This window comes from Apis florea, unplaced genomic scaffold, assembly GCF_048593485.1.
Source record: "Apis florea isolate Af1SG1 unplaced genomic scaffold, ASM4859348v1 contig_3772_pilon, whole genome shotgun sequence".
Lineage (NCBI taxonomy): Eukaryota > Metazoa > Arthropoda > Insecta > Hymenoptera > Apidae > Apis > Apis florea.
The window spans coordinates 3,620,374-3,647,289 of record NW_028256845.1 but is presented as its reverse complement, the minus strand read 5'-3'; the positions used below and the strand labels follow the sequence as shown (position 1 = coordinate 3,647,289).

Genomic DNA, 26,916 nt, shown 5'->3' with positions numbered 1-26,916 from the left:
TTTTCCTTTCCACCGCCGTTTCTCCTCCTTTCGGCAACTCTCTCTCCCTCTTCCTCTCGCTCTCTCTGTCGCTGTCTCTCTCTCTCTCTCTCTCTCTCTCTCTCTCTCGTCTGTCTCTCGCTCTCTCTGTCTCTCGCTCTCTCTCGCCCGGTTAAACATCTCCCCGTCCCTTTCCATCAACCGTCCCTTGCTTATCTCTTATCGCCAACTCTGTCGCTGTTCTTTTCTCCCCCGAGACTATTGTCCTCTCCCTTCCTTTCGCTCTTCTCTCTCCCTTCTCTCCTCCTCCTCCTCCTCCTCCTCCTCCTTTCTACCCTTGGCTGGATAAGCTCCTCCGGATGGCATGATGCGAGCGACAAGTATCTAGTGTTAGTCCAGCTTGGCACGGAACTTTGCCGAGTATTTCGCCAAGTAAATTCGATGCGGATCGACGAGGAAGGGAAGGGAGGGAGGGAGGGAGGGTTCGATAAACATCGGGGGTAAATATCGCGGAAGATTTCTTCGCGTGGACGGGTTTCGATTTTTTGATTAATATTTTAAATCGGAAATCGATCGATTTTTAGACAATGTGGAATTCTCTCGGTTAAATTTCTGTCGCGCAAATTCTTTTCTCTTCATACATTCTCTCGAAATATTTATCGTTTAACGCGAAATACATATGTGTTGCACGCATAACGAGCAATCCCGGCGCATAATGCTTCTTATTATTCCTGCGTCTCGCTTTAAAAGGCTCGACCTATTTACCGCGATTGAATAAGAAGGAGAAGAAGAAGAAGAAGAAGAAAAGATCAATAAAGAAAATCTCGCTTATTCACCAGAGAGCCGTCATTCGTGTCTCTAATTATTTCCAGCTGTTTTGTAACGTTTCGAACCGTTGTTGTGTAAATCAACCGCAAGATTTTTCAAAGAACGATCGATATCGAGGGAAAAGTTAAAATTTCCTTTCCCTCATTCTCAACAATCCATCGCGTTTATACGCAGTTTATACACCACGATGGGATTCGCCTTCAACGGCCTTTAAATAATAACCGGTTAATACCCGGTTGATAAAATGGATCGCCACCTAAACAAGGAAATTGCGAGCGCGATATTGCGACACTTTCCTCCACCAGGCCGTTTCCGACTTTTTCCCCTCCTTCCCTCCATAAACTTTCCGTTTTCACGCCGGTCCGCTCCATTCTCGCGCCGTTCTCCTTCCCTTCGCATTATCATCCGCGTTTTACTCCCCAACGGGCGACGAGAGAGGCGCGACAAGTGTCATCATCGTATTTGCGGCCGGGATCCTCTCCGTTTATAAACTCGTTTAATAAACTCCGTCGTAAAATCTTAAATTAATCCTGTACATTCATCTCCCGTTATCCGAAAACTGTGCCTCTCCTCTCGCTCGTGACGCGCACGTACACACACGTCTCGTCGTGCAAGTTGTGCGTCGTTACAGCAGAATTTGTTTATCCGGGCGCACGGATGGAGAAGAATGCACCGCCGCGTCGTCGTTATCCCTGCGTCTCGTTACCATTATCCACCATCCGGATCGCTTCGATCGTTTCTTTTTCTTTCCCTTCTTTTTTTTTTTTTTTTTTCTTTTTTACGCACGATGATCCTCTTCTCGAGATCGAAAGAGGGATCAGACGACGTAGGATACCTGTTGAAGATCGATTCCACTATTCTCGCATCGTCGATCTTCGCGGAACACCTTCGATCGATTAAATCACCTGGCAAATGGCGCGTGAGTAGATAGGGAGGATTTCTTTCTTTTTTTAGAGAAGACGATACCGTTTCAAAAACGCGACCGATCGATTTCCCTCCACTTTTCTTCCCTCGCTCCCTTTGCATCCGTCCCGTTTATCCTCTTAAACGTTCGTGTCACGTTCGTGCAGCCTTCTCGCGCCACGATGCGAAGGAAGAGGAGGAGGAGAGCGCAGTTAGAGAGATAGGGAAACGATAGAGGGAAAGAGCGGACAGATTGATCGACCGTTTCCACCGTGTCTGGATCTCCGTGTCGAGACGTGATGGGGGAGGGATGGAACGATAAGGGTGGATGGATTCCACGAATCGAGAGGCCGCGAACGCGGAAGTACTTTGAGCCGATCGTTGTTGGGAGATACCCTCTAGGCTGCGAACGATCTTTGCATCTCGCGCACGGAAGACACGTGTCTTCCGTCGCTGATTGCTCCCTGCGAAATACGACTCGATATCGTCACTTTCGTCGGCCGTTTCGTTTTCCGCTCGTTCCCCTCCTCGTATATGGAACGTTATAGAAAGTTATGGCGAGGAGAACGAGGAGAACGAGGTTTCGAGCAAAGATGCCTCTATATATTCAAGATTTACGGACAAGAATCGGAATCGTCCGATCGATTTTATTATCCTCGACAGACACCGGATATATCCGATTCTTTTTAATTGGAAATAGCCATTTGGTGGAAAATATCAGCTCGATCGGAAAATATCAGACCGATGACCCGATGAACTTTTGCCACCTTCGATCGAACGCATATGCGGATATAGAAATATGTCAATTCCGTCGACATTTTTAGGCTCGTTCGAGGAATAATTTAAAAACCGGATTCAACCGATTTTTGGGATTTTTGTATCTGTTGAGAAAGAGAAGCGGGAACAATAACGCGCGGATTAATTCGTGGCACGACCCCGAATTCGAGGAATCCGAGCCGGGTGGATTCGAGAGGGAGCATTAACGAGGTTGGGAAAAAATGGCGTTCATTGTTCACCGAGGGAAACGAGAGACGGCCTTTGGACGGCGATGGTGTCCCGATGTCTCGTAAAACGCGATTTTATTCGAGGTTGAACAAATTGAAACATAAGCCGCTCGTAAGTCGGCTATCCCTCCCTATCCTAACTGTGGCCAGGGTCCACCGAGGCTCCGTTTCTCTCGCCCTCCTTGCGCCACCCCCGGAGTCGCAATACGCGCCCACCATTCGTCTTTTCTACCGTGAATTCCTCGGATCTTTTTATTACATCCCGCGAACAAGACGAGGGGACCAAGGTTGCGGCATTTACGTCGAGTTATACCGTACCTACCAACCCTCTCCCCTCCCCCTCTCCTTATATCGGGGCCGAATTTATCTCTCTATCGGGCTTCTCTCGTACGCCGCCATCTCGTTGCATAAAAATTTATCTCCCGAGTGGGAGAGAAATATAATATCGTTGAAAATCGTATCCCCCTTGCTTGTTTATCACCGATCCCTCCCCCCTCACTCTCCCCCGAACCGTTTTATCGCCACGGGATTAAAACGTAACGCGAGACGCGTGGAGAGATAGAAAAATTGCGAGGGAAAGGGAAAGAAGGAAAGAAACGGGATCGTAAAAGAATAAATGGCCGTGGTTGGGCCAAAAATAGAAAAATTTTCGGATGAGAAACAACGGAAGCAGATGGCGCCCGCGGTAACGCTTGATGGAGAAACTTGAAAACATAGAATTAGGAGGAAGGTGGCGGTCGATGGCGAAGGGCGGCCACAATTAAGAAGAGACCGGGTTCTTGTGAATTAAAAGCGTCAGCTCGCTAAAAGATCAAGAATTTCCTTGTGTCTTCTTCTTCTTTCTTATTTTTATCCCCATATACCTTCTCTCTCTCTCTCTCTCTCTCTCTCTCTTTTCGCCGGAAGAGTCGAAGTCTTCGCTCCATAAGGGTAACGCCATAACGCGCGCTATCGCCGAATCACGATGGACAAAGGGATGTGAAGGAGAAATGAGAAGGGGGAAAGAAAGATCGGGGAGAGAAAGATGAAAATCGTGGGGGGGGGGAGAGGAAGTGGGGAGAAAGTGAAAAGGCGAAACGAAGGAGCGGAAGCTCGAGAAAGGGGTAGAAGTATAGAGGGTATTCTGATTCCGATTCTCCTTTTCCTTCCACGTTCCTCCCGGATTGAAGAGGCCTTTATGATGGGATACCGCTTTATGGCGCAGCTTCGCCGCTATTATGCGTGCATCGGCCGGTCGAGGGGCAGGAAAAAGAAGGGATGAGGGGAGGAGGTACGGTATCTCTATGATTTTCGGTACTCGTGGAACAGAGAGAGAGAAAGAGAGAGAGAGAGAGAAAGGAGGAGGAGGAAGAAGACTAGAGAGGATGGCGCTTTGGACCATTGTGAGGATAATGAAGCCAAGGCGAGATTTCTCCCTTTTCAACTGGCGCCCCCCAACGATATCTCGAACGAGTGATTGTGAGATTCCTTTGGATCTGAGGGTGCCGCGTATACGTGCATCACGATCAATCGGGTACACCGAGCTCGCGAACGGAATCGTAACCCGATTTTCCAACACCGATCCTCCTATTATTTCGACGGATCCGTCGGAATCGTGTTCAATTAATATTGGACACGGTAATAACGTATGATAACGAACGAGGATCGAATATTAATCGCGATATCTCTCCACGAGGTACAAATACGCGGGGAGAAGGTAAATTGGTAATATTCGTAACCTGTTGATCGTTATAAAACTCGAAAATATATATATATACAACGGATGTCGTATGTGAAACGGTGGAGTTGCCTTCGTGACTGGAACATCGACCGCTGATTAACCGGACAATCTTAATTAACCGACGGCACGCGGAGCTTGTCAATGGGCTAGAAAACCGGTATTTTCAATGTAATCGAGAACGGCGAACAATGGACGCCAATTAAATATTCGTTTAACGTGATCTTGCCGCATTTAAAATCCACGAACGGGGCAACGTGTTTCCCGGCCAGCCGCGATACAAAACGTTCGTATCCGCGTGGAATTTTAAAACGTGCCAACCTCTCGAGGGAACGTTTTATAAGCGCGCTCGAAATCGGGTTCCCGGCCGAATGCGAAATTATCGGCCGTCGAGATCGGTTTTGAAAATTTATGGAAAGGGAAACCTTCGTTCCGCGAATTTCTCACCGTTGCATATAATTGAAAATTTCACAAAATCGTACTTGCTGCGTAAACGCTCGAAAATGCAATACGATTTATTTCAAGTACGAATTAACGATCACGAAAATTCGAACAACAACAATTCCTTCTTCGTCCCTCGTATATTCATTCACCCTTCGAGACATTAGGCCGGTTAACGAGCGGCGACACGATCGAGAATCGCGCGTTGCATGCAGGTAAACCGTTGATAGGTGAGACACGTAGCCAGACCATAATACGTGTATAGGCCGATGACGGGAAGAAAAAGAAGAGCCGTCCGAAACGTCGGCCGACTTATTACGCGTTGTTGCAGGCTACAGTTTCACCTATCGCCGGCCGTACACTCTCGCATATTTTAAGCCGGCCATTTTTCAGCATTTGCGCTATACGTCTACGTCGAATTTGCATGAACCAACGATTCCAGCCTTGTTCCGTGAAAACTTTCGGTGTTTCTACGTGGCCGGAGGGAGGAGGAGGGAGGAGGTCGTTCTCGAGAGTGGAGAAAGCCTTCCCCCCTTCCTTCTGCGTCCCGCAGAAGTGATTGACCGTCCTTTTGCCCCGGGATCATAATCTCTGTAATACCGTCACCTCCTCCCACCCGACCGACCCACTCTCTTCCCCTCTTATATTTTCGTGTATACCGTATTCCTGGCCAGCAGACTGGCTCGGTATAAATTAGTAGCTTAAATATCCTCCTTATTTTTCACCGAAGGAAATATGTTCCGTGGGAAATATGCTAACTGGAGCGCGTCCAATACACGAAGTCGATGTTTCACGGGCTTTGCACGGAAGATTTTTAAGGATTTCCCTGTTTTCCCTCTCTTCTGTATATAACGGTTAATATACGTTTAATGCCGACTCATATTTCTATGGGGGAAATTTAATATTTTATTTACGTTCTTTCGATATTTTTTTGGAGGAGGAAAGGAGGGAGGGGGGTTGAAAAATTTGATAGTTGATTAATCGTTGAATTTATTAGGGAGGAAGTAAGTGTGCATATAAAACGCGAAATTCTACGCGAAATTTTCATAAATTGTGAAATATATGTGTGAAAAATGAAACGAAACGAAAGTTGAGAGACACTGTCCTAATCCTAATGCACGCCGTCTTATTTATGCAGCAACGCTTTCACACCACAACGCTGAAGACCTTAACGGCTTTCAATTTCCGTTGGCCATCAATATTATTTAGTTTAGTTTGGCCCACCTTCTCGCGCTCTACCCACCCCCTTCGGCATGCTTCTCACGCCTCTGCCAAGGAAATTACTTGTCCCCCTCCCAATCCAACCTTTGCCTCTCACCCCCTCGCTAAGATACTTCCTTCAAGGCCGTTTGTCTCCGAATCTTGCATCTCTCGCGTTACCATCTCCGTGTATCATCAGCCAAAATCCAAAAATCTTTTAATTTTTCTCGGAAAACAGATTCAAAATCTTTTCCTTACAGATTCGACCAAGTAGCTGTAACAAGTAGAGAGCAGTACCGATATCACGTTAGCCAATTTAACGCGAGATTCGAAACAACCCTCGAGATCAAAGACAACAGAGGATCCAGTTTCGGTTATTAATACCGAGTAGCTAGGATGATCTTCAACACACACACACACACACACACACGTTCCAATCCGATAATTTCTGTCCCAGATGGTAGCAAAGTGGCAAGCAACTCCGAACGAGGCAAATGAAACGAAATTACAATCGAAACGATAATTTTCCACTCGAAAATTCGTACGACTCGAGAGAGAGAAAGAAAAAGAGTTCTTCCGACCTCTACAAATCGAGGAAACGCTTCGCAAACGTTTTCACGAAACCTTTCGCCTCCTCTTCGTTTACGTTTTACGTCACGTATGCCCGCCTATTTACCGTACGATTTACGCTCGCCGATTTTCCGCGTCCCTTGATTTTCCCCTGTATTCGCGACACGCGCTCATCGATCGAAAAAACGGCCACGGCCGATCGCCTCCTCGTTCATCGACGTCGTCGTCGTCGTCCTTCTCCTCGTCGATTTGGCACGCCGCGTCCTGATGGAAGCGCGTCGAATCGGTTGGCGAAACGGGCCGTGAGACAACGATTCCCTTTGTTATGTTTGATCTGGCCCGATTAGCGGGGCTGCGAGGAAACAGATGCACCCTCGGCAATGAGCCAAGCGGTTTCCCAGACGGATTTTTCTACGATCGTATCCCTTCCCTCTCTATCTATCTCGCTGGACCGCGCGTACAGCCGTTCCTGAGATACTTTCTCAGACCGATACTGGGAAGACAATGGCGTACTTTGTGGCGCCGTGATTAAAACAAGAGGCCGAGCCGAACGAGAGGGGTGGAGGATGCGGGTGCTCGGTTTTCTCTTAACCAGGGATTCGCCAGGGATAATAAGAGAGAGAGAGGAGAGAAAGGAGAGAAGTCCAGTTATGGGAAGAGAGAGAGAGAAAGAGAAGAGGTAGAAATTGGACGGAGGGAAGAGGGAACGAGAGAAGGGTGAAGCACAGAGAGACAGAGTTTGGAGTTCTTTTCATTACCAGCGAGCTCACCTCAACAACAATGCGAGCCTCCGTACCGTGCATCGCTATTTTAGTCTCTCTCTCTCTCTCTCTCTCTCTCTCCTTCTGTGTCTAATACGTATGCACACGCTGCCAAACGGATCCTCCTCCTATTTTTTCGAAAAGTTTTCACCTGACACGGAAAGTACAACTGATCGCGAGCCTCCTCCGTTGAAAAGTTTTTCATTGCAACTCTTGCGGTGAACTTTTGTCAGAACAAACGTGGAGCAAAAGTATCGCTGTGATTATTATTTTTTTTAAAGGGCTGTTCAAAGGTGAGAGACGTATTTTAAATATATATGTACATAGAAGGGTATTTTTCTCTTGATAAAGCTTCTTTGGAACGAACGGTTAAATTGTGCAAACTATCCGATATAGCGGGATGACTACAAATGGTGTACCAGATACTACGTGATCGAATCACGGATCGGTTCGAACGCGATAACGCAATGAATGGGCTGAATAATGATCAGCAGGTGATTATGCGCTGTCTATAACTTGGCTCGTGTCAAATCTATCAAAAGGAACGTCGAACACAGTTCACGGATATTCGATAATAAAATTGAATATCACGATCGGCCGCTAAAGATCGATTATATTCGAAATTGTTTGAAAAATTCTCCCATCTCTTCGATCCTCACTCGCCTCTCTTTAATCCTCCATCGCTTTTTCCATCCCTAAAAACGATAAATAACAAAGAAAGAAACGCTTCGAAATATTCGAGTCGAGATCATTCGTCTCCACATCGACTCTTTCTTTTTTTTTTTTTTTTTTTTCTTCAAATCGATCGCAACAAACGGAAACAAACGGAGAAAGGATTTTTCTCCGTGTAAAAGGTGAGAGGTGTTCGGCCGTATCAGGTCGTTGGTCGAAAAGGGGGAAGGGAGAGGGTGCAAGTTGTCCCGCGAAAGTGGCGAAGAGAGGTTTAAGTCCGACTTACACGATATCTGGCCCGCACACTCACCGGGCACTCTATTTCGCGTCACGATACTGTCCCGACGGTTCAGAGTCTGTATTAAAATTTCCACAACGGCAAACTCGGATCTCGCTACGTGTCGGGCCAGCAAAAAAGGCATTCGCGCGAATACGATTAGATACATTATGGCACATTGTCGGGAATTGGACAAGGCGCGTTTAAGTCGTGATCCGACTGAAATTACCGATTACCGATTTTAACAAGTCCGAATATAATAATTGTGCAAAGCTCGAAGGTTATCTCCTATTATATTATATATGAATTAATTATTCGTGAAACATTGGAAGATCGATTCCAACAGTTGAAGTAAATATAATATAAGGTGAAGTTGAAGTTACAAGCAATTTCAGATGTTTCTCGCGTACAAATTTGTCCTGTAAAATTAAAAGTATCGCCGCTATTTCTACAACCCGAAATAATTATGATAATAATTCCGATGGACATTGTTTTATTCAACACGATCTCGAATCGTTTTAAAAAACGATACTAAGATACTAATATTATCCTCTTCCTTTGGAATTGGAAGAATATATTAAATATATTCCCTGTTTGTTACTCGATCTTCGTTACTCGAAGACTTTTACCCCATGAGAGCCACGAGACGTTCGTCGAACGTTGTTACGCTCGAAACGCTGGCTCGAATTGTTGTATCGCTTTATGGCGGAATCGTTTCCATTATTTATAAATCGAATAACTTCACCGGGCGGGAGATAAAGCGAACATTGTTTTACAAATGATGTCCAAGCATTACGTGGCAATTACACCCCCCTCCCCTCCCCGGCCAAAATTTCATCGGTATGTTTCAACGGTATGTGTTTGGGTATCGATGCCCACATATTGTCGCATTTGTATTTTCATTTTGCGCCCCGATATACGCGGGCACGCGACAGAGTGCGCACGCCCGGCCGAGTATACACGCGTCAAATTAGCTCCCCTGTCCCATCCATTAACCAGTCACCGTATTATGTCGTTCATCGGTTCGGATTTATCGCAAATCCATCGGTGAATTACGCGTTTCCATCGGTTTTTCAATGTCGGGTCGACCGGTTGCATCCTATCGGCGGCCCCCTATCCCCCCACCAAGCTACGTCAACTTCCAAATTTCCGGCTGGCGCACACGCGCCCCCTCTGCGCCGAGGGAGAGGGGCTATTTGTGATCTACGAGAAATTGGACCTTTCTGACCCAGGGCTATGTTTCGACGGGACAGCTATTTCCGACGTTGATAAAGACAGACGGGGGCCTCTAACTAACGTCGTTGAATAGAAGTATCCACGAGAAGGGGGTACACGATCGGGTGTCGAGCCTCGATCGAAATAAAAAACGCGACAATTCGAACGAGCCTGCTCCTTTCGCTCGAATTGTATACGATGTGTGCTGTGCTGTGCTCTCTCTCTCTCTCTCTCTCTCTCTTTCCGCCGATTAAAAAGGCGGATGTGATAGAAACGAGGAATCGACGTTTCGTTTTCCGACCAAGAGGAGGAGGGGGCGAAATTAAAACCGAGTGTTTCTCATATTTCAACGGGCGCGGGTATTAATTCTTTGCTCTGTCCTTTCAGAAGCGACGCGGCCATCGTTCCGGTCACGTCGCTTCCGCGTCGCGAAAAAAGGGAGGAGAGGGGGAGGGGGAAGAGAAGGGAGCCCCCCCGCTCATTGTCGGAAAAATTCGATCGGTGCCGCTATCGGTCGAAGAGGAGTCGACCCCTAACATTTGACCCCGCGATCGACCCTCGACCTCCCTCCCCCTCCGCGCCCCATGCGCGGAATCGATTACCGGCGAGAAACCGGCATACATCTTGCACCTTCGACGCAGTGACAATCAATTTGGTGAGTGTACGGGGAGCAGCATCGTGGATGCGAAAGATGCAGCGGCTCTCATTTGTAGGGGCGCGGTAGACGTTCCGCGCCGGCCACGTCCCGGAAATTGAAAGTCGGTGACGTGACATCCGGCGAAGCCTCCTCCTCCTCCTCCGACTTCCTTCAGAAATTTCGCATTAACGAGCAAAAAGTCTCGCCACTTTCCTGTATAGTCACCGATACCTCTCCTCCCTCTATCTATATATATTTATTTTCTTTTTCTCTCATCCTTTCTTTCCGTATCTCTCCCATTTTCCCCCTCCATTTTTTCCCTCCCTCCCTCTCTTTGACCGCCACCTCGATCGAGGGGAGGAACTCGAGTTGGCGAAGTAAACGCGACGCGACGCGACATCACGAGTTTTCCATTAAATTCCCTTCCCTTGTCGATTCGTGCTATCTCGCGGCAACGATCCGACCGTTATAATCGATTCGGCCTGATTCCGGTTAACTGCCGTCGTCCAAAGTTTACCAACCGCGTGCCCCGCGAACAAGCCATCCCGCATTTGCGTCAGGCATCAAACTCGCCCCATCGAAGCGCCACCTAAACGACGTAAACCACCGCGGGAGGAGAAACGTTTCGTTCCATCCTGCGATCCTCCTGTTTCCGCGCCTCTTCCCTTCCCGCGAAATTTCGAGGGGGTGCGCGTTTCCGAGACGAAATTTCGCGCCTCGACGATCGAATCGATGGATGGATACGAACGTGGAACGCTTCTTCTTATTATACCGAGTCTGTTCCCGGTCGATTCTCGTGTACGAACACGCGTATAAATTTGGTGCGGTAACACGATTTTCTTGGTTTGAAAGGGAAGCTTGGACCGCACCAGGTGTGTGTGCAGGGGTCGGGAGGAAAGTGCGGACGAAAGCAGCATGGAAATTTGAACGCGAGAAAGCGATTCGATTCGACCGATCCTCCATAGGGAAATGGAGGGAAAATCTTTTGGTCCTTCCTTCATAGGGCGCGGTTCAATTATTATATTTGTTCCGTGACTCGTGTAATGCAGAGAGGGATAGGATAAGTTTCGAAATTCGTAAGGATTCTCTAAATCGACGATTTAGAGGAGGAGGTAGAAAAAAAAAGAAAATTAAACATCGTACAATATTTACATTCGATGTGTACAATTTCCAAAATCTATTTTTCGTCATTTTTCCGCCTATAAAGCGATCGCAGCCCCGTTGAAAATTACTACAATTTCAGACTCGTATGTCTACGTTTTCGCCTGTTTACTCGCCTGTTTCGTTTGTTTATCCGCGTCTCTATTTTATAACACAGCGGCCGGAAACTGATCACTCCGCTCTGTGTACCGTCGATGGTAAAACATATCGGTAATTACTACGGTACATATTAATTATGTACACCGGCTAATTACGAAACAATTTATTGCAAAGTATCCCCTTACCTATTCCACTTTGAGCGGAAAATTCAAATGTTGGCGTAAATCGTGCGCGCGTTTTTTTTTATTTTTTTTATCCCCCCCCCCTTTTTTTTCTTTTTTTTTTCCCTTTCGTCGAAACAAAATAAAGAGAAATAATCCTCGAGCCAATCTTTCCAACGCCCGATCGGAATCGAAACCATTCGTTCGGACTCTATTCTCGCGTAACGCCCACCGTATAACGGGTGTCCCGCAGAAGACGACTTAGGTTGAAACCGGGGAACCGGTGTGAGAGCCAGCGTGGAACAACCGTATGGAACGTGTGTGTTAGAGGCTGATTGCGTCCGGCCGAGATGATTGCTTTCCCCCCGTGACTATGCCGTGCGCGCATATACACAGGGGCCAAGAACGTGGACCACGTTTGCGCACGTGCACGTCCGTCCATGAACGATTACTGCACCAGCACAGGGAGCCGATGTTTCAATATTCCTGATAGTTTATTCGTCTGGATCGGTGGAATCGCCTCCTCCCGCCGCGGAATCACTTCGATTTTAGTTAACGCCACCGTTGCACGCGTTACGAGCCGGACGACAAACAACCTACACCTCGCCAAAAAAACGAATATCACTTTTTTTTATTCCAAGTCTCCCTGGAAATTCTTTCACCGATCCTGATTTCAATCGCGATCCCGCTGTTCGAGGAAAATTTAAATCATGTACGAATAATGATTGAATAATCGCGGAATAAACTATTTGTCGCGTTAATCCACGAATATACTACTCGTAATATTCGCTTTAAGGTGAATAAATCTCTAAAACGAAAGATAGAAATAGAGCCCGTGTCATTGATAATTCCGTTAATCAAAAATTGATTTATTAGATATCTGCTTCTCGTCTCGAAGCTACTAATCCGATTCAAAGGAGGCGTGCACAAATTTTAAAGGTCGCGTTAATGCACGAATACGTTACTCGTAATACTCGAGATTCGGCTTAAGGCAAATAAATCTCTCTACGAAAGATAGAAATACGATAGAGTTCGCGTGATAATTCGAAAATTGAACCAAGACTTGTCAGATATCTGTCTGCTTCTCGTCTCGAGGCGGGAAGCTGGCAGTCCGATTCAAAGGAGGCGTGCACGAGCTTTAAAGCGTGGCCGCGTTTAAAACGGAGGAAGCTGCGAGAGAATGAATTCGGTGCCGCGGATGAAACAGTGCATATCCCCTGAACTACTCGAAATTGATCCTAATCCGTAATCCGGCTTGTTCAGCCTCCTCCGTCTGTTCTCTCCCAAGGTACTTAGCACCCTGGAACGACGAATCGGGTGAAACGGGGAGGGGGAGGGAGCGTAGGAGGAAAGGAAACAGCGCGGACCGACTTATATTCGGGAGGCCAGCCGGCGCGCCATGTTCCGTGCATTATGCATGATACGACGTTGCTTAATGCTCGTCCAAATTGTACCCGGTCGATTTGAAATTTCGCTGCAGCTCCCACGCGAAATGCTAATTCAACCGTCCCCTTAATTAACCTCTGCTCGAGTCGAGAAGCCGGATTTCTTTTTTCGTCGAGGACTTCTTTCGTTTCTCTTTTCTCTTTTTCTTTTTTCTGGAAATTCGGATCGACACACTCGGTATCTAAGAGATGAGTAAGTACAAATACAGTACTCCGCTTTTGATAAATGTATATATATTTGGAAAATAAAATTTCGATTCAATCGATCGTTCGATCGATCGTTTCTTTTCAGAAACGAAACTCTTTTCCAGGAAACAATTGGAATTTGCATCGAGGTAACATTGATTCGGAACATGCATAGAAACAGTAGCTATTACATCCAACAATAGGATCACTAGAACGTACGAACTTCCGATTGCTCTACTCGATACATATGAATCCTATTATACAACCCTGGCATTAAACATCGGTATACGTACGTATATATCTACACCAACGTACGTATATATTTACTATTGTGGCACGCTTTTGAAATTATCTCTCTTAACACCGCCAATCATTCTTTCGATCGACATCGATTTTGTCGTTATTTTCGCTATTCAACGCTAAAAATCGGATCGATAATCCGTAGCAATCGATAAACTCATGGATTAAATAAAAATTGTAATCTAAATTTCCTCGATCGTTTCTTGCTATATTTATCTACGCGTAAGATATCATGGAATAGCCGGGACGCAACGGAACGAACGAGGAGGAGAGATCGTCGAGTTACAATTAATCGCGCGATTCGCCGGTTGGTCGAATTATTCGTCGATTAATCGCGATCGTCGTTAGCGGACCGTTTACAAGCAAAGGCAATACGTTGGAAACTTGCGAAAGTCCTCGGCAAAATTTCACTCGGTTTTCACTAGGGGAACGCGAACGAACAACCTTAATTAATCCACCCATTCCCAATTGCTCCCTCTCCGTGCAACGTTCAACCGCTCGAATCAATCGCGAGGTTTCCAAGAGGAGAGAAGTTGTACGTCGAAGAGTAGATGCCGGGCCCAGCCAGCCTGCCATCGTCCTGTTCGTTCCCTGTGTTCGTTCCCTTTTCTTTGCCCTTCCGGGGATAATTCGACTCGTTGAGAGCCGGTCCACCGTCGGACAGCCAGAGAAACGAACGAATTAATTATTCATGGATGTCCAACGTCCGACAACGAACACGAAACCGCCGTCACTTTGTAACACCGTGGCCCGGCCACGTTGTTTAGCATGACTATAGGGGACGCCCCGCTACATTTATATCGATAGACGCGTGTAATAAATACAATTAATGCGATATACGAACCGCGCAATCGAACCGCTACTTGTTCGCCGTATCTGACCGAGCGTCTTTTTCCTTTTTTTCCATTTGCCTCCGGTATCGAGCTCTTTTAGAACGTGGAATTCGTTGTGAAACTGCTCGAGTAGGCGAAGTAATTGAAAGGAATTCAGGATACGGAGTCTAGTAGTGTGTAAGAGAAAAATTAAATTTATCGAGAAAATTTGTGCTGGCACGAGTTTAACGAGCGTTTAGTTAACTTATGGCACACGCGGTATGTTCGGTTGTTGCGTGCAGTAATTTGAAAGCAAGTTCGCAACTAGAAAGGTGGGAAGTTAAGCGATAAAATTGTTGCGCTTAAGCGAAATTTGTTTTCTAACAAAAGGATACAAGAATGTAGCGCCGGGTAAAGGAGCGATGAAGTGAATTTTAACGATCGCGATTCTTCGATTATCTCGTAATTCGAAGATTCTAGAGATAACGAGCTTCGCTGTAAGTTGCCCGGATCTCTTTTATCTCAGCCACTGTACCGAGAGACTACAAGCGCATTAACCTTGGACTTATTTTAACAACTTTTACCTCGACCTCCTTTTCTTCTCTGGTAAAAAATTAAAGAAGAAATTCGTGTAATCAAGAAAAACATAGATATATCTCAGCGATATCAACGTGCAGTCCACGTGTGAATAATGAATCGAAACTCAATTCATCGAGAAATTTCCATTGCTTTTATAATGGAAGAAGAATAGAGTTTCTGTGACGAAAATAAAAACACGCGAGTGCCTTATCTTTACTTATCTTCGCGTTCAATAAGTAAAACAGATAATTACGCGAATAATATCCTCTCCTTATCATTCTCAATAACGAAAGAGCCCTTCGTTCCCATCTACCATTACGCTTTTTCTTCCCCTCCCCCCTCTTTATAATACACCCAAAATCCAAAATAATCCATTTCTTAAATTTCTCTCGAACAAATCTGATCTTTATCCCTTTATTCTTAATTCAATTGCATTACCGCGAACCGTTTCTTTTTCTCTCTCTCCCTCTCTCTTTCTCTCCTCCTCCATTAGACCACAATAGAATCTCGATATTCGGTAAACAATGGTGGCTTGATATCAGACCGGCAACTACGAATTTCCTAGGTTGTGTTCTATATATATATATATATATATATATGTATATATATATACATTGTACATATAGTACGTAGAGGGGGTAGAAGTAGGGAACGGAGGATTGTGCTCGAGTAGAAAGACGGACGAGAGCAGTAGGAGGAAAAGCAGAAGGAGGTGTTAGAGGATCCTTATCCCTCTTATCCGTGCGCTCGCACTGTTTCCATTCCGAATCCACGAGCAGGGATTACTTAACTGGAGAAATTCATCCGAGCGAAAAGAGGACTGGTGCCGTCCTTCTTCGACGTCGGGTGCTCGGCTCCCCGATCGGCCCTCCCCTTCCTCCTCCCCCCTGGAATCAAAGTTCCTCGTCGAAAAAAAATTCTACAAGGAAGAATCATTATTTTCCTGAGGAAACGAGAAGTAGGGGGTGGCTATCGGCCCGTGAACCAACATCTCCTTCCATCCCGCGTCATTATTTCCTTTTTTCCCCCCATCCTTTTCTCTCCCATCCCATCCCAGAAGTCGAATATGATATAGAAGAAGTGCGATTCGATTCGATTCGAAGGCATGACAATGCACGTGATCTTTACGCCACGATTCTTTATTTATTTTTTATTTTATCTGCCTCGCTCTCTCTCCATTCAAGGAACGAAAATTGTATGGAATTTTTCGTTTCATTCTTCGGTTCGACTTGACGTTACTTGGCGATCAGCAAAATTTTACGCTTCTTTTTCTTTTTCACTGAACTTCATCCCAAAAATGGAATATGATATAAAACTCGATTTAATTCGATTCGGTGCTATATACGATATATAACGATGCAACTTTTTTTCTCCAGAAAAATATAAGAATTACATTCGAGTTTTGGATGTCACGCGAAAAATCTTCATCCGAAATGGAATACGATGATATTGAGTTTAATTAATTCGACTCACGGCGTGGCAATAACGCGCGTGATCAACGACGCTTCTTTCTCTTTTCCTTCTAAAAATGGAGTACAGCATGGAAATTCGTTTCGATCCGACTTGGCGCCGCGATGATGCACGCGATCCGCGTTTCTCTTCTCTTTCCTTGGGGCAAAATTTCGCGTGCGCAGCGTCTACATTTATTTCGAGGGGATGGGCCGGGGTCAGTTCGATTTCCGCGAACAATTGTGACGGATTCCCGGGCGCGAGCCAACGAGAAAATGTTTCGAGTGGAAAAAGAAACGTGGACGGGGCATGTCAAAGAGTTATTGGTAATTGCGCCGGCCTTTTCGGGCCATTGGGCTTGATAGCTTCATACTTTACGGAATCGAATGGGAGACCGCATTCGTGTCCGGCTCCTCTTATATACTGGCCCCACTAAAATCTTCGCCCGGACAATAGATAATAGAAGGAATACCGAGGTCCCCGGTGCAAGGGGGAAGGATCTTTTGCCGCGATATTTAGGCCTTGCCCACGCTTCCGACGTCGAACTCTTCAACCCTTTTCGATCCCACCCTCCCTAAATCAATCCGAAACGGTCTCTGATATCCAGGCCCTGAGATATCTCGCCTTTGCCTGCATCGAATTTCGTCGATGTTCTTACGATCTTTTTTTCAACAATTTTCAAGATATATTTATAAAAGCAGACAATTTGTTTGAAAATTTTATTTGAAAAGACGACACGTTGAAATTTTTCACGCGTTTAAAAAAGTATCGAAATGGGTGGAAATTATGGAGATAATCGTTCGATGATCTGAATAAACAACGTCAATTCGTGGTTGTTTTTTTTTCTCTCTGTCTCTCTTTTTTCCACGATTAAAGGCGCACAGATAGGCGCGGAGATACTAAATAATTAGCGAACGGTGCAAGCTTCGAGGTGGTATTTAAACAGGTCGGTAGGTTACACGGTAGCTAAGCAAGAGGGTTGATGGAAGCGGAGAGTAGTAAGCGCGTCGCTATGTAAGAGCCACCCTTCCTCGCTCTCTCTCTTTCCTCCCTCTCCCCGCTAAGTAGATGCTTGTCAGCGGAAACTTAATTAAATATCCAAAGTGGATGGCGGAATTACTACAATTAGTATGACGGCTTTCCTTGCCCATCCTTATTACCATCCGGGCTAGTCCCGTCCGTCCCACTCGTGGGTATTACTACTTAATGTCTAATAAATGTCACACTCGCCCCTACGTTACGTTTCTTTCCCACTTTCGCGTTTCCTCCTCGCGCTCCAAGGAATTCCTCCTCGTCAGAATAGGGGAAGGAGGGAGGGAAATACGGGCTAACGAACTCCGAATGCAAAAGTTGGCTCATAGTTGTCGACACGGTTGCGCTCTGAAATTTTTCGACCACCACCCCGTCTGGGATGGAGTGGAACGAGGTACGAGGAAAGGGAGAAGGGAAATTAGTTGAAACGTTGGGAAAGTTCCCCCTTGAGAAAGTTACTTGCGACGATAGCATCTTTGAATGAAATTTTAATTAATTATTCGGCCGGTAACCGGGCGGGGATGTCAAATTGTCCGATTAGAGATCGTGGCCGGTTGAGGGGGCAAGGTTAAAATCCAAAAAAAGAGAGAGAGAGAGAGATTTATCGTCGTTTTTGGCTCGCGCTGCTCCTCGCGTGCGTCTCGAGACGCGGATTCAGGAGAGAGGGGAGGGGAGAGACGTTTGATCGTTCGATGGTGTTACGAGCAGTAGGGGTACTTTGCTGAACTGGCACGTAAATACGAGCCCGGAGGACTTTCTTTTCTCTCCGTTCCAAGTGGTCCTCCATCATCCGCCCGATAGAGAAAGGAGGGGAGGGGGGATTGGAGGGGGACAGCAAATTACAAAGAAGGAATGTAGAAGCCGGACGGCTTTTGTCTCGCCTCAGATTTTTCCCTGCGATTTAATTGCGGGGAAAGAATCGTGGCGAGCGAACGATGAAGAGAGATGTCCATCGCGTTTATTGCAAATCGAAGAAGCAGGGGGAGGGGGCAGTGGAGAATCGTCCCATCGGTGAATGATAGCGCTCGAGACACTTGGAACGATCTCGACAAACGGATGAAATTACAGCCGAACGATCTATAATCGAGTGTCCGCTCGGCATCGACGACGAGCAAGAAGGGAGGAAGAGACCGACCGAAGACGATGAAACTGAAAAGAAACGTGCTCGAAAAATTTCCACAACCAGTTGGATTCCAATGGATCTCGCTATACGTCCACGATTTTTTATCCCCTTACCATTTGCGCCTCTCGTAAATTGCGCATCTCCTTGTCCAGTCACGGATTCTTCGAACGTCGAATTTTCACGTCGATCCCGCTAACGGCCTTTCATTTTCCACCACAAATCCAAAGGATTTCCCAGCGACAAGATAAAAATAACGGGGGGAGGAAGAGAGGATGGAAGAACAGAGACAAAGGATGGAATAAGAGGGAAAAGGAGGAGGAAAAAGAAAGAAGAGAAGGAAGGGAAAAAAGATACAAGAGGATACGCAGCGAGGTATACAGCGATATCTATTGGCGCGGGAAAGAGAACGATTTACAACGGATGGAATATTGTCCCGTCTAAGCCGCTCTCCGATATTTCATCAACTTTCTTATTCCTTCTTTTCCGCGTCTTTCCGCGTCGCCTCCCCTCCCCGCCCCCGTTCCCCTTCCCTCCGCATTGTCGTCCTTCTTATAAAACAGTCTATTTGGTCTGGTGAGGGTGACAACAGCGAAAACGAGGCGCGCAAAGCGCGTCTAAGTATTTCATCAAAAATTCACCGCTAAAGACACTTTATTTTGCGAGCGTAATACAACGGGCTTCGTCCCCGCAAACATATTAATCCGCCGCCAAGGGAAAACTTCAAACCACGTCAACGTGATTTCATCGCGAAATTGCCTCGTAAACATTAGCATTTTTTATTTTTTCCAGATTTTTCTCTTTTTCTTCTTCTTCTTCTTCTTCTTCTTCTTCTTCTTCTTCTTCCTTCATTCTTCTCTCCCATTTGTTGTATCATATTATATCCCATCGCCGTCTATAAATATATTTCAAAACCGCTCGATAGAAATCTCGTTATCTTATCGCAATTTTGAGATTCGAAATAAATTTTTCCACCATCTCGAGCTTGATTCGGCGAGAAATTAAATGGTCCCGGGGAGAATTTCATATCACCACGGTGATAAAACACGATTTTTCGATTTTGTTCCGCGTAGATTTGTTCGCAAGACAAACAATTCCATCTCCAGGGGGGAGGGGGGACGGCGAAATCCTTGTACACCCTCGGTTCGTTAACCTTCTACGTAGTGCGGTAGCCGTGCGTAACTTGGTCGGGGACAATAAAAATTTTAGTGCAACTGGCCGAAGGGAGGAGGGACAGTTATTGTATGGACAGCGAACCGCTCTACTTGCGGGCGAAATGGCTGAATTAGGAAATGTACGGGACCGAAATAGAAAAAAAAAAAGAAAAAAACGAGAGAGAGAGAGAGAGAGAGAGAGAGAGAGAGAGAAGGGGAGAAAAGGGAAAAATATGTGAATCCCTTTCCATCTTCCTCTTTCCACCTTGACTCTGTAATTTCGGGTATAGCACGCGTAAATATACATCATCTAGTAGCGACGACGTAACCCCCAGCCGGTTCTGGAAACATTCTATAACGGAAACAGCGTAAAATCACTCGGTGTGTACGTGCACACGTACACGTATCGCGAGTGTGCGCGTGCGGAAACAGCGGTATGCCGCGATGGTTGACCCGACTAACGGAAAAAAAAGAGAAAGAGAGAGAGAGAGAGAGAGAGAGAAGGGAAAAAAAAAAAGATTTTTCAGCTTTGCAGCCCGATATTAAAGGCCGCTTTTAGCAGAAGTAATGAATTTTAACGGTAGATGAGCCCCCATGGCTGTTCGGCTGTACGCTGCCGCATACCCGACGTAAGAAATTGCTCCCGCGAAATTATTTCCTTTATAAATCAGCGGCCATACGTTTCGACGTCATCCCATCTTACTTCGCATACCATTCTCCACCCTCCAACTGCCGCCTCTTTCGCCTTCTTCTTCTTCCTCCTCCTCTTCCCTCTTCTTTGTGTATCTATATACACAAGTACGAAATGGGATGTCTCCATCCCATCCGCCGAACGGAGTCAAGAGAAATGGTCAAGGTTTATTAACAATAATACGTTATCGGTTGAAAAATTGCAACGTTGTTTCGAGAACAATTGCACCATGCTACACGATGGTAATCCGCAAAAACGAGAAGAAGAAGAAGAAGAAGAAGAAGAAGAAGGAAAAGTATTACGACTGCTTTATCGCGACTGGGAAATTTAGTTTTTCGTCTCGTTGAGGAATCCAACGTTTGGCAAGTGAGGTAAAAATCCGTCGAGACGTTTGTCTCTCGCGAAACGTATTACGGAATGTTACGTTTCGTGATATTAATAATAAAGCCGATATTTCTTAATTTCCGAAGAAGAAATAAAGCATCCGTGGAATAATAATAAAATTCTCCACCGTTCGTTCCCTCTCTGGTTTTAAAACGAAACATCAAACGGAGGATGGTCGATTTCACCGTACGAGAACGTTTGGTAACGCGCCAACGTTGGCGGATAAGAAATATTATACACCTATCATCGACTGAGTCGCGACGGTCGCCTTCGAGGTGTAAGAAGTTCAGATAGAACAAAAGAGGGCGATTGTTTGACAATCCCTGTAAGAGAATATTTGTAAGCGACGACGATGAGGTTCCATCGAGCGAACCATCATCCAGCGAAGTGGTGAATCTTTTCGAGAGTCGAGGACACGGAGAGAGAGAGAGAGAGAGAGAGAGAGACGGGCGTCCGGTATGAGGCTTGATTTGGTACCGGAATAGCGATGGTGGGGATGTAGTAATTTGTCGGCTTGGGAAGGCGGCTGGCTCCAAGCTGATAACAGGGGGTGGTCCATTCTCCTCTGATTCCGCCACCCTCCGTTTCTCCTCGCCCTCCCATTCCTCCACCTTCTCCTCTACCACCTCTGCAACCCCTCCCTGTGTCTGTTCCACTTGCCAACCCATGGAGACGTCCGCGTAAGACGTCCAGTCCGCTCGCAACGTCTCAACGAATATGTGTACGAGAGGGCAGACAAGACGACAATATCAGAGGCGAGGAACGAGACGAGGCGAGGGAGATTTTCCATAATCGAGCGACCGTTTACGACTCGCGCCAACTTTCTAGCCTCTACGATCTCTAGCTTAGCTTACCTCCTCCCCTCCGTAGGGCCGCGATAAAAGTAATTTCTACCCTCTGATCCCGTAATAATGTCGCGGCTCGCCGATACTGCGAGTCGATTAGCGGCGAAGGTGGAGGTGATCGTGCGGAGGGAGGAAATGGGAAAGGGAAGGGAAAGCGAGAACGAACGGAGAAACGTAATTCGACGTTGTAATTCGATGGAACGATTGGAACGAGGCGAAGCTTGCCACGAGGAATAACGGGAAGGGGTGTGTAAACGGGGCGAAATAAATCGAAGTTGCGGTACCGCCTTCTATTCAAGGCTTCTTGCGCGCCCGGCCCGGAATTATTTCGATCGGGACAAACGGAGCGTGTAACAAGAGTAACCTTAATTCCGGAGGAATCCACTTCGGTGGAGTTGAAATTCTTGAGCTGGCTGATTGGCGAACAAAGTTACCTTTCTAATCTCGTTTCGAAACCAAAGGGGGGGACCCCCGAATTTATTCCGCCACACACTGTGCACGCGTCTCGACATCACCGCTGGCAAATTTCTAATTACCACGGGTTTCGAATTCGCGATCATCGAGTTGCGTTTTAATGCTATTTTCTTTTTTTTTATCCTTTTATTCCCGACGAATACGATCTTCTCTCGATCGATCGAGGAAAAGATCGTCTTCGTGAATTTACCGATATCCTCTCAACCGTTGTCCCCATTGAATTACGAAGACTCCCCGCTTAGAGACTCCGTAATAGAGCGACTCGACCATCCTCACTTTTAAAATTCCAAGGCGCCGGACAAGAGGGTATACGAGCAACGGAGCCTCGATGTAAAATTTCATAAGAGCCCCGGGAAGAGGCAGTTTCGAGGAGGTATGGACCGCTTAACACCGACGAGGGTACGCGGCTCTAAGAGTTAGTATCTTTAATATGTCTGACGTATGCAGCAGTTAAATTAAAGCTCGCCGAAAGCTCTCACCTTGTTTCAGCCCTGCACGTTAACTCCGGGAGCCCCCACGGTAATATCGCACATACCAAAACCCGTGTTGCCTCCACTTTCCTCCGTTGTTTTATTCGAGCTAACTACTTCAACCGTGCTTTCAACCACAACAAATTCTTTCTTTTTTTTTTTTTTTTTTTTTCCCCCTCTCCTCTCCTCCTTCTCTCTTCCACGCGTTTTTTCTTCGATAACAACCCGACCAACCGCGGCTCTCGCGATAAACTATAATTAAAAAGATGTTGCCTCGGCTTCGAGGCCTAATTAAAAGGTAGCTCGGTTTACCGGCTTTGTGCGTTTTCGTCTTTATTTATTCCGAATCGAAGGTTGGAGGGAGGAAGCTGGGCCGGAAAAGAGTAGGAGGTTGCGATCACAAAGTTCCAACTAACTCGCCTCCCCTTTCCTCCATCTTTCCAGCGTTCGGTTATACAAGGATCGGATAGGAGGGTTGGCGTGAAACGAATGTCATTTTACAGAGAGCACGGAGGAGTGCTCAACCCCTCGCTATCGTTGTCATCGGGTTCACGAAACTAACTTTGCCCACGTCACCGCTCTCCCGCTGTCGGAACAACGCGCACACATCCCGCTTGATACCCGATGCTGCTTAGACATTCGCTACTCAAATATTCCTAGGATCCCTGGTTTGTGTGTTTGGCCTGTGTGTGCGAGTATTCACATGGATGACGCCGACGACGCCGCTAATACACGCGTTTACGTGCCTACACGCGGCCGGTGTACGAGCTTAAAGCCGCATTCTCACCGCGCGTCGGCATAAATTTCGCTCGTAAGTAAAAAATTTACCACCGATCGGTCGGGCATCGGTTGCCGATTTTATCAGATAATTAATAAAACCGCCCCCAATATTGATAGGATTCGAGTATATTAATTTAATAATCGTTTAATTATCCCGCATCGCATACACGATGTTATTAATCAATTATAGACCGTATGGTAATAATATTTTACCCGCGTATGTAATATTTTCAATATTAACGTTGAATCATGTATTCGTATTCGTATTTCCTTCGCCATTTTAAATATCCATTTTTCATCGAACGTCTCTCTTTAAAAATCAAATTGCTCGAGTTCAAACGAATAACTCGACTCTTACGAACAAGAGCAAGATCGAACTCAAGTTTCGAGCTATTTCATCGATGGTGAAGTTTCTCCCCGTCAGGCCTCCCCTTCCCTCCCCCCTATAAAATAAAATTTATTTGTCCTTTTCCATCTTTTTCCCTTTCGTTCTTGCCGTTATTTATATTATTTTGTCTCGTTGCCACGATACTAATCACGAGGCGAGAATCGAATCGAAATTCGCGATACCGTCGAAGAAGAGCGATGGCCCGTGCTTCGATTCGGCGCGTGCTAATGGCCTCCTTGCGGTCGAAGGGAAGTTTTAGCGTGAACACGGCATTAGTGCGCGGAGACTCGTATCGGATCTCGTACAGAAGGCACACAGATGGGAACGCGCACGCCGATACATCGGCATAACGCATTCTCCTGACTGCCAACCACCTCCTGCGGGTACAGAGAGCTTTTTAGCAAACTGTCAAACTCTGCCGAACCACGAATTACTCATTCCAGCACGTATCCGGATGTAGTCCCGCAGTGCGCGCACTATTCTGGATCAAAGACCCGGGGATATACCGGGGGACGAAAATTTGGAAATATCGATCTTGGTCAGCGACACGTTCGAGAATTGCCGAACCGCGCGGATGAACGAGTGAATGGGAGAAGATTGATTGACCGATAGATGAGACTAGGTTAGAATACCGATCGCGGGCCAATTTGCGTCCCAACTCGTGTTGGAATATGTTCGATTACTTAGTCTTTGGGATAGTGATTGGGAACTTGTGCCTCTTCATGAGAAAAAAGTTTTTCTCATGAACAGGATTTAATGATTAAATATGATATTAATGGCAATATAATATAATTTATATCGTTAATATATATCCTAGTTAATTGAAATTGCTTATAAGAAAACGAAAGAAATTGATCACACGATAATATAAGTTAAAAATAAAGAAGAAAGAAACAAAACTGACGAAAAAATTTACGAAATAATTTTTAACCTAATTGCAGATAAAGAACGATGAATTATACGAAAAATAGGTCTAATTTTATTTTCAAACAACTTGCTTTCACACTTGTAAAGAAATTATAATGCTAAATACATATCATATCTTATTATATCCATAACTATACAGAAATGTTATATATTGTCGTGAAACGTACTCACCATTCTGGACGTGTTTCTGGATATGATTCTAAAATGTTGCTGTTCCAACGATTTTGAAACTATACCGATAACTGCAACTCTGACATTTCCATTTACACAGAATGGAAAACAGTGCATATAAGATATATGTAGACCGTATGAAATAAATTATTGTTTTTGAGAAACTTCAAGAAATTCTTGAATACATTCGAGAATGTACTAACAAGAAACTATGATAAATTTTGAAAAGAGAATTTATCGCATACTTATTTCTAGTTCTATCATATATTTTGCTTGAAATAAACACTACACACGCGTAAAATAATGAAATAATAGAGAACAATCTTGTATAATGAAATATATCACAAAAATTATTATAGAACAATAAATAACTCTGTTTTTCGGCGCCATTATTCCGTTAGACAAAAATTGCGATAGTGGCGACACTCTACAATGAACAACGAAAACTTAATCGATATTAACAAATTATCATATTATAAATTATTATATTACATTAGATTATAAAATTAATAAAATATTTTCAGAATATTAAAAAAATTTTAACATTTATTTCATATTTAAACATTTCATTTTTAAATGTGAAATTTGCAATTTTGTTCATCCATCTTCATTGCATGATGTTATTCGTTGAGCTAATTTATTAAATGAAAAAAGTTCATATATTAAATTACAGACTAGATAATAATAGTCTTAGATAATTGATTATTCCACAGATTTATTGTTTTAAGATGTGTATCCTTCATTTGATTTACTATAATATTCATAATTCCTACCAGAATGAACGCCTAGATTCCCATCCAATGAACGCAAAATCAGAATCTGCATTCTGTTGGTAATGATGAGAGTGACATAAAAATGAAAATAGAATGAAAAAAAATTTTCAAGAATTTATACAAAAATATATTGTATAATTGGTCTATTCTTATATCTATTCTATGTTCCAAATTGTAAAACAAAAAAAAACATTTTGTATTATGTATATCGTTTATGAGTATATTAAATAATCTCATCTTTTGCGCGATCGGTATTTCAGATCACTTTTCATTGTTTATAGAAAACAAACATTGATGAAAAAAAATTATAATATAAGATTCTATAAGATTTAAAATTTATTTTTATTGTATTATAAAATTATATATTTCGTTTAAGATTAATACTGCTTAAATATCATGTCGATAAAGTAGATATAATAAATCAAATGTTTAACACTAAGTATTATTATTAGTATTATAATTATAAGTGTAAACTCTAAATTTTGTTTTCTAATTTTATAAATGAAATAAATACTTCTTTATATATTTTTTAATACTTTTTATCATTAAATTATACACATATTTATTACACATATATATTTAAATCCTATTTATCTTATCTTAGGTAGAATGAAAATAATAATTTTTATTGAAAATAATCCCACTAACATATAATAATATGTCAATAATATGAATATTGCAAACTCGATATAAACTTCTAAATATTATATTATTATATTTTTTTATAGGTTGTTAATTATTTCTCGAACATTTTTGAAAGATCGTTTTTAGAGAACATAAAATACAAAAATATTGAAACTTATTTATTACATTATAAATATTTGAAATTTGTGTCACTCACAATGAAACCGCTTTGTCTTTATTATAATATTGCACTTTATTTTCGCCTTGTTTTACCTTATACAAAGTTAAATTTCTTATAATTTAATAAATAATTAATATTTACATATATTAATTTTTACGAATTTTTTTTTTTTTTTTACATCTAGAATTGAATTCCTAAAAGTATTTCACAAATATTAACATATTGTGTATAAAGAATTTCATATTGTATATTCAAGAATTTTATATAGTATATAGAAATGAAATTAATTAAAGAAAAAAGTAATGCTTTATTTTTCATCAATGTAAATTAATGATATAAAATTTTGAAATAACATTCTAAAAAATATATAATATTATGTATTATATAATTTCATAATTATATCTTGTATTATGCATTGTAACATATAAAATGCGAATATATATTTATTATATATTCAAAATTATGTCATATAATTTCTAAAATTTTTTATTTTCCTATTTAAGATA

At 44.0% G+C, this 26,916-nt stretch overlaps 1 protein-coding gene and 1 long non-coding RNA gene across 2 annotated transcripts in view; one reads left to right on the top strand and one right to left on the bottom strand.

Moving 5' to 3' along the window:
• The window catches only part of Scgdelta (sarcoglycan delta), a 214,531-nt gene extending 189,582 nt beyond the window's left edge, over positions 1-24,949 (bottom strand). Inside the window, exons 1-3 of the mRNA XM_086915151.1 lie at positions 24,843-24,949; positions 5,175-5,183; positions 3,106-3,113 (exon numbers count right to left, since the gene is read on the bottom strand). Coding sequence (XP_086771277.1) covers positions 3,106-3,113; positions 5,175-5,183; positions 24,843-24,949 — 124 coding nt within the window. The remainder of the gene's footprint in view (positions 1-3,105; positions 3,114-5,174; positions 5,184-24,842) is intronic.
• LOC147656431 (uncharacterized) lies at positions 23,862-25,369 on the top strand. The gene is made up of 2 exons (XR_015294445.1): positions 23,862-24,117; positions 24,178-25,369. It is a non-coding gene; the product is annotated as an uncharacterized LOC147656431 (long non-coding RNA).
• Positions 25,370-26,916: the final 1,547 nt, after the last annotated feature.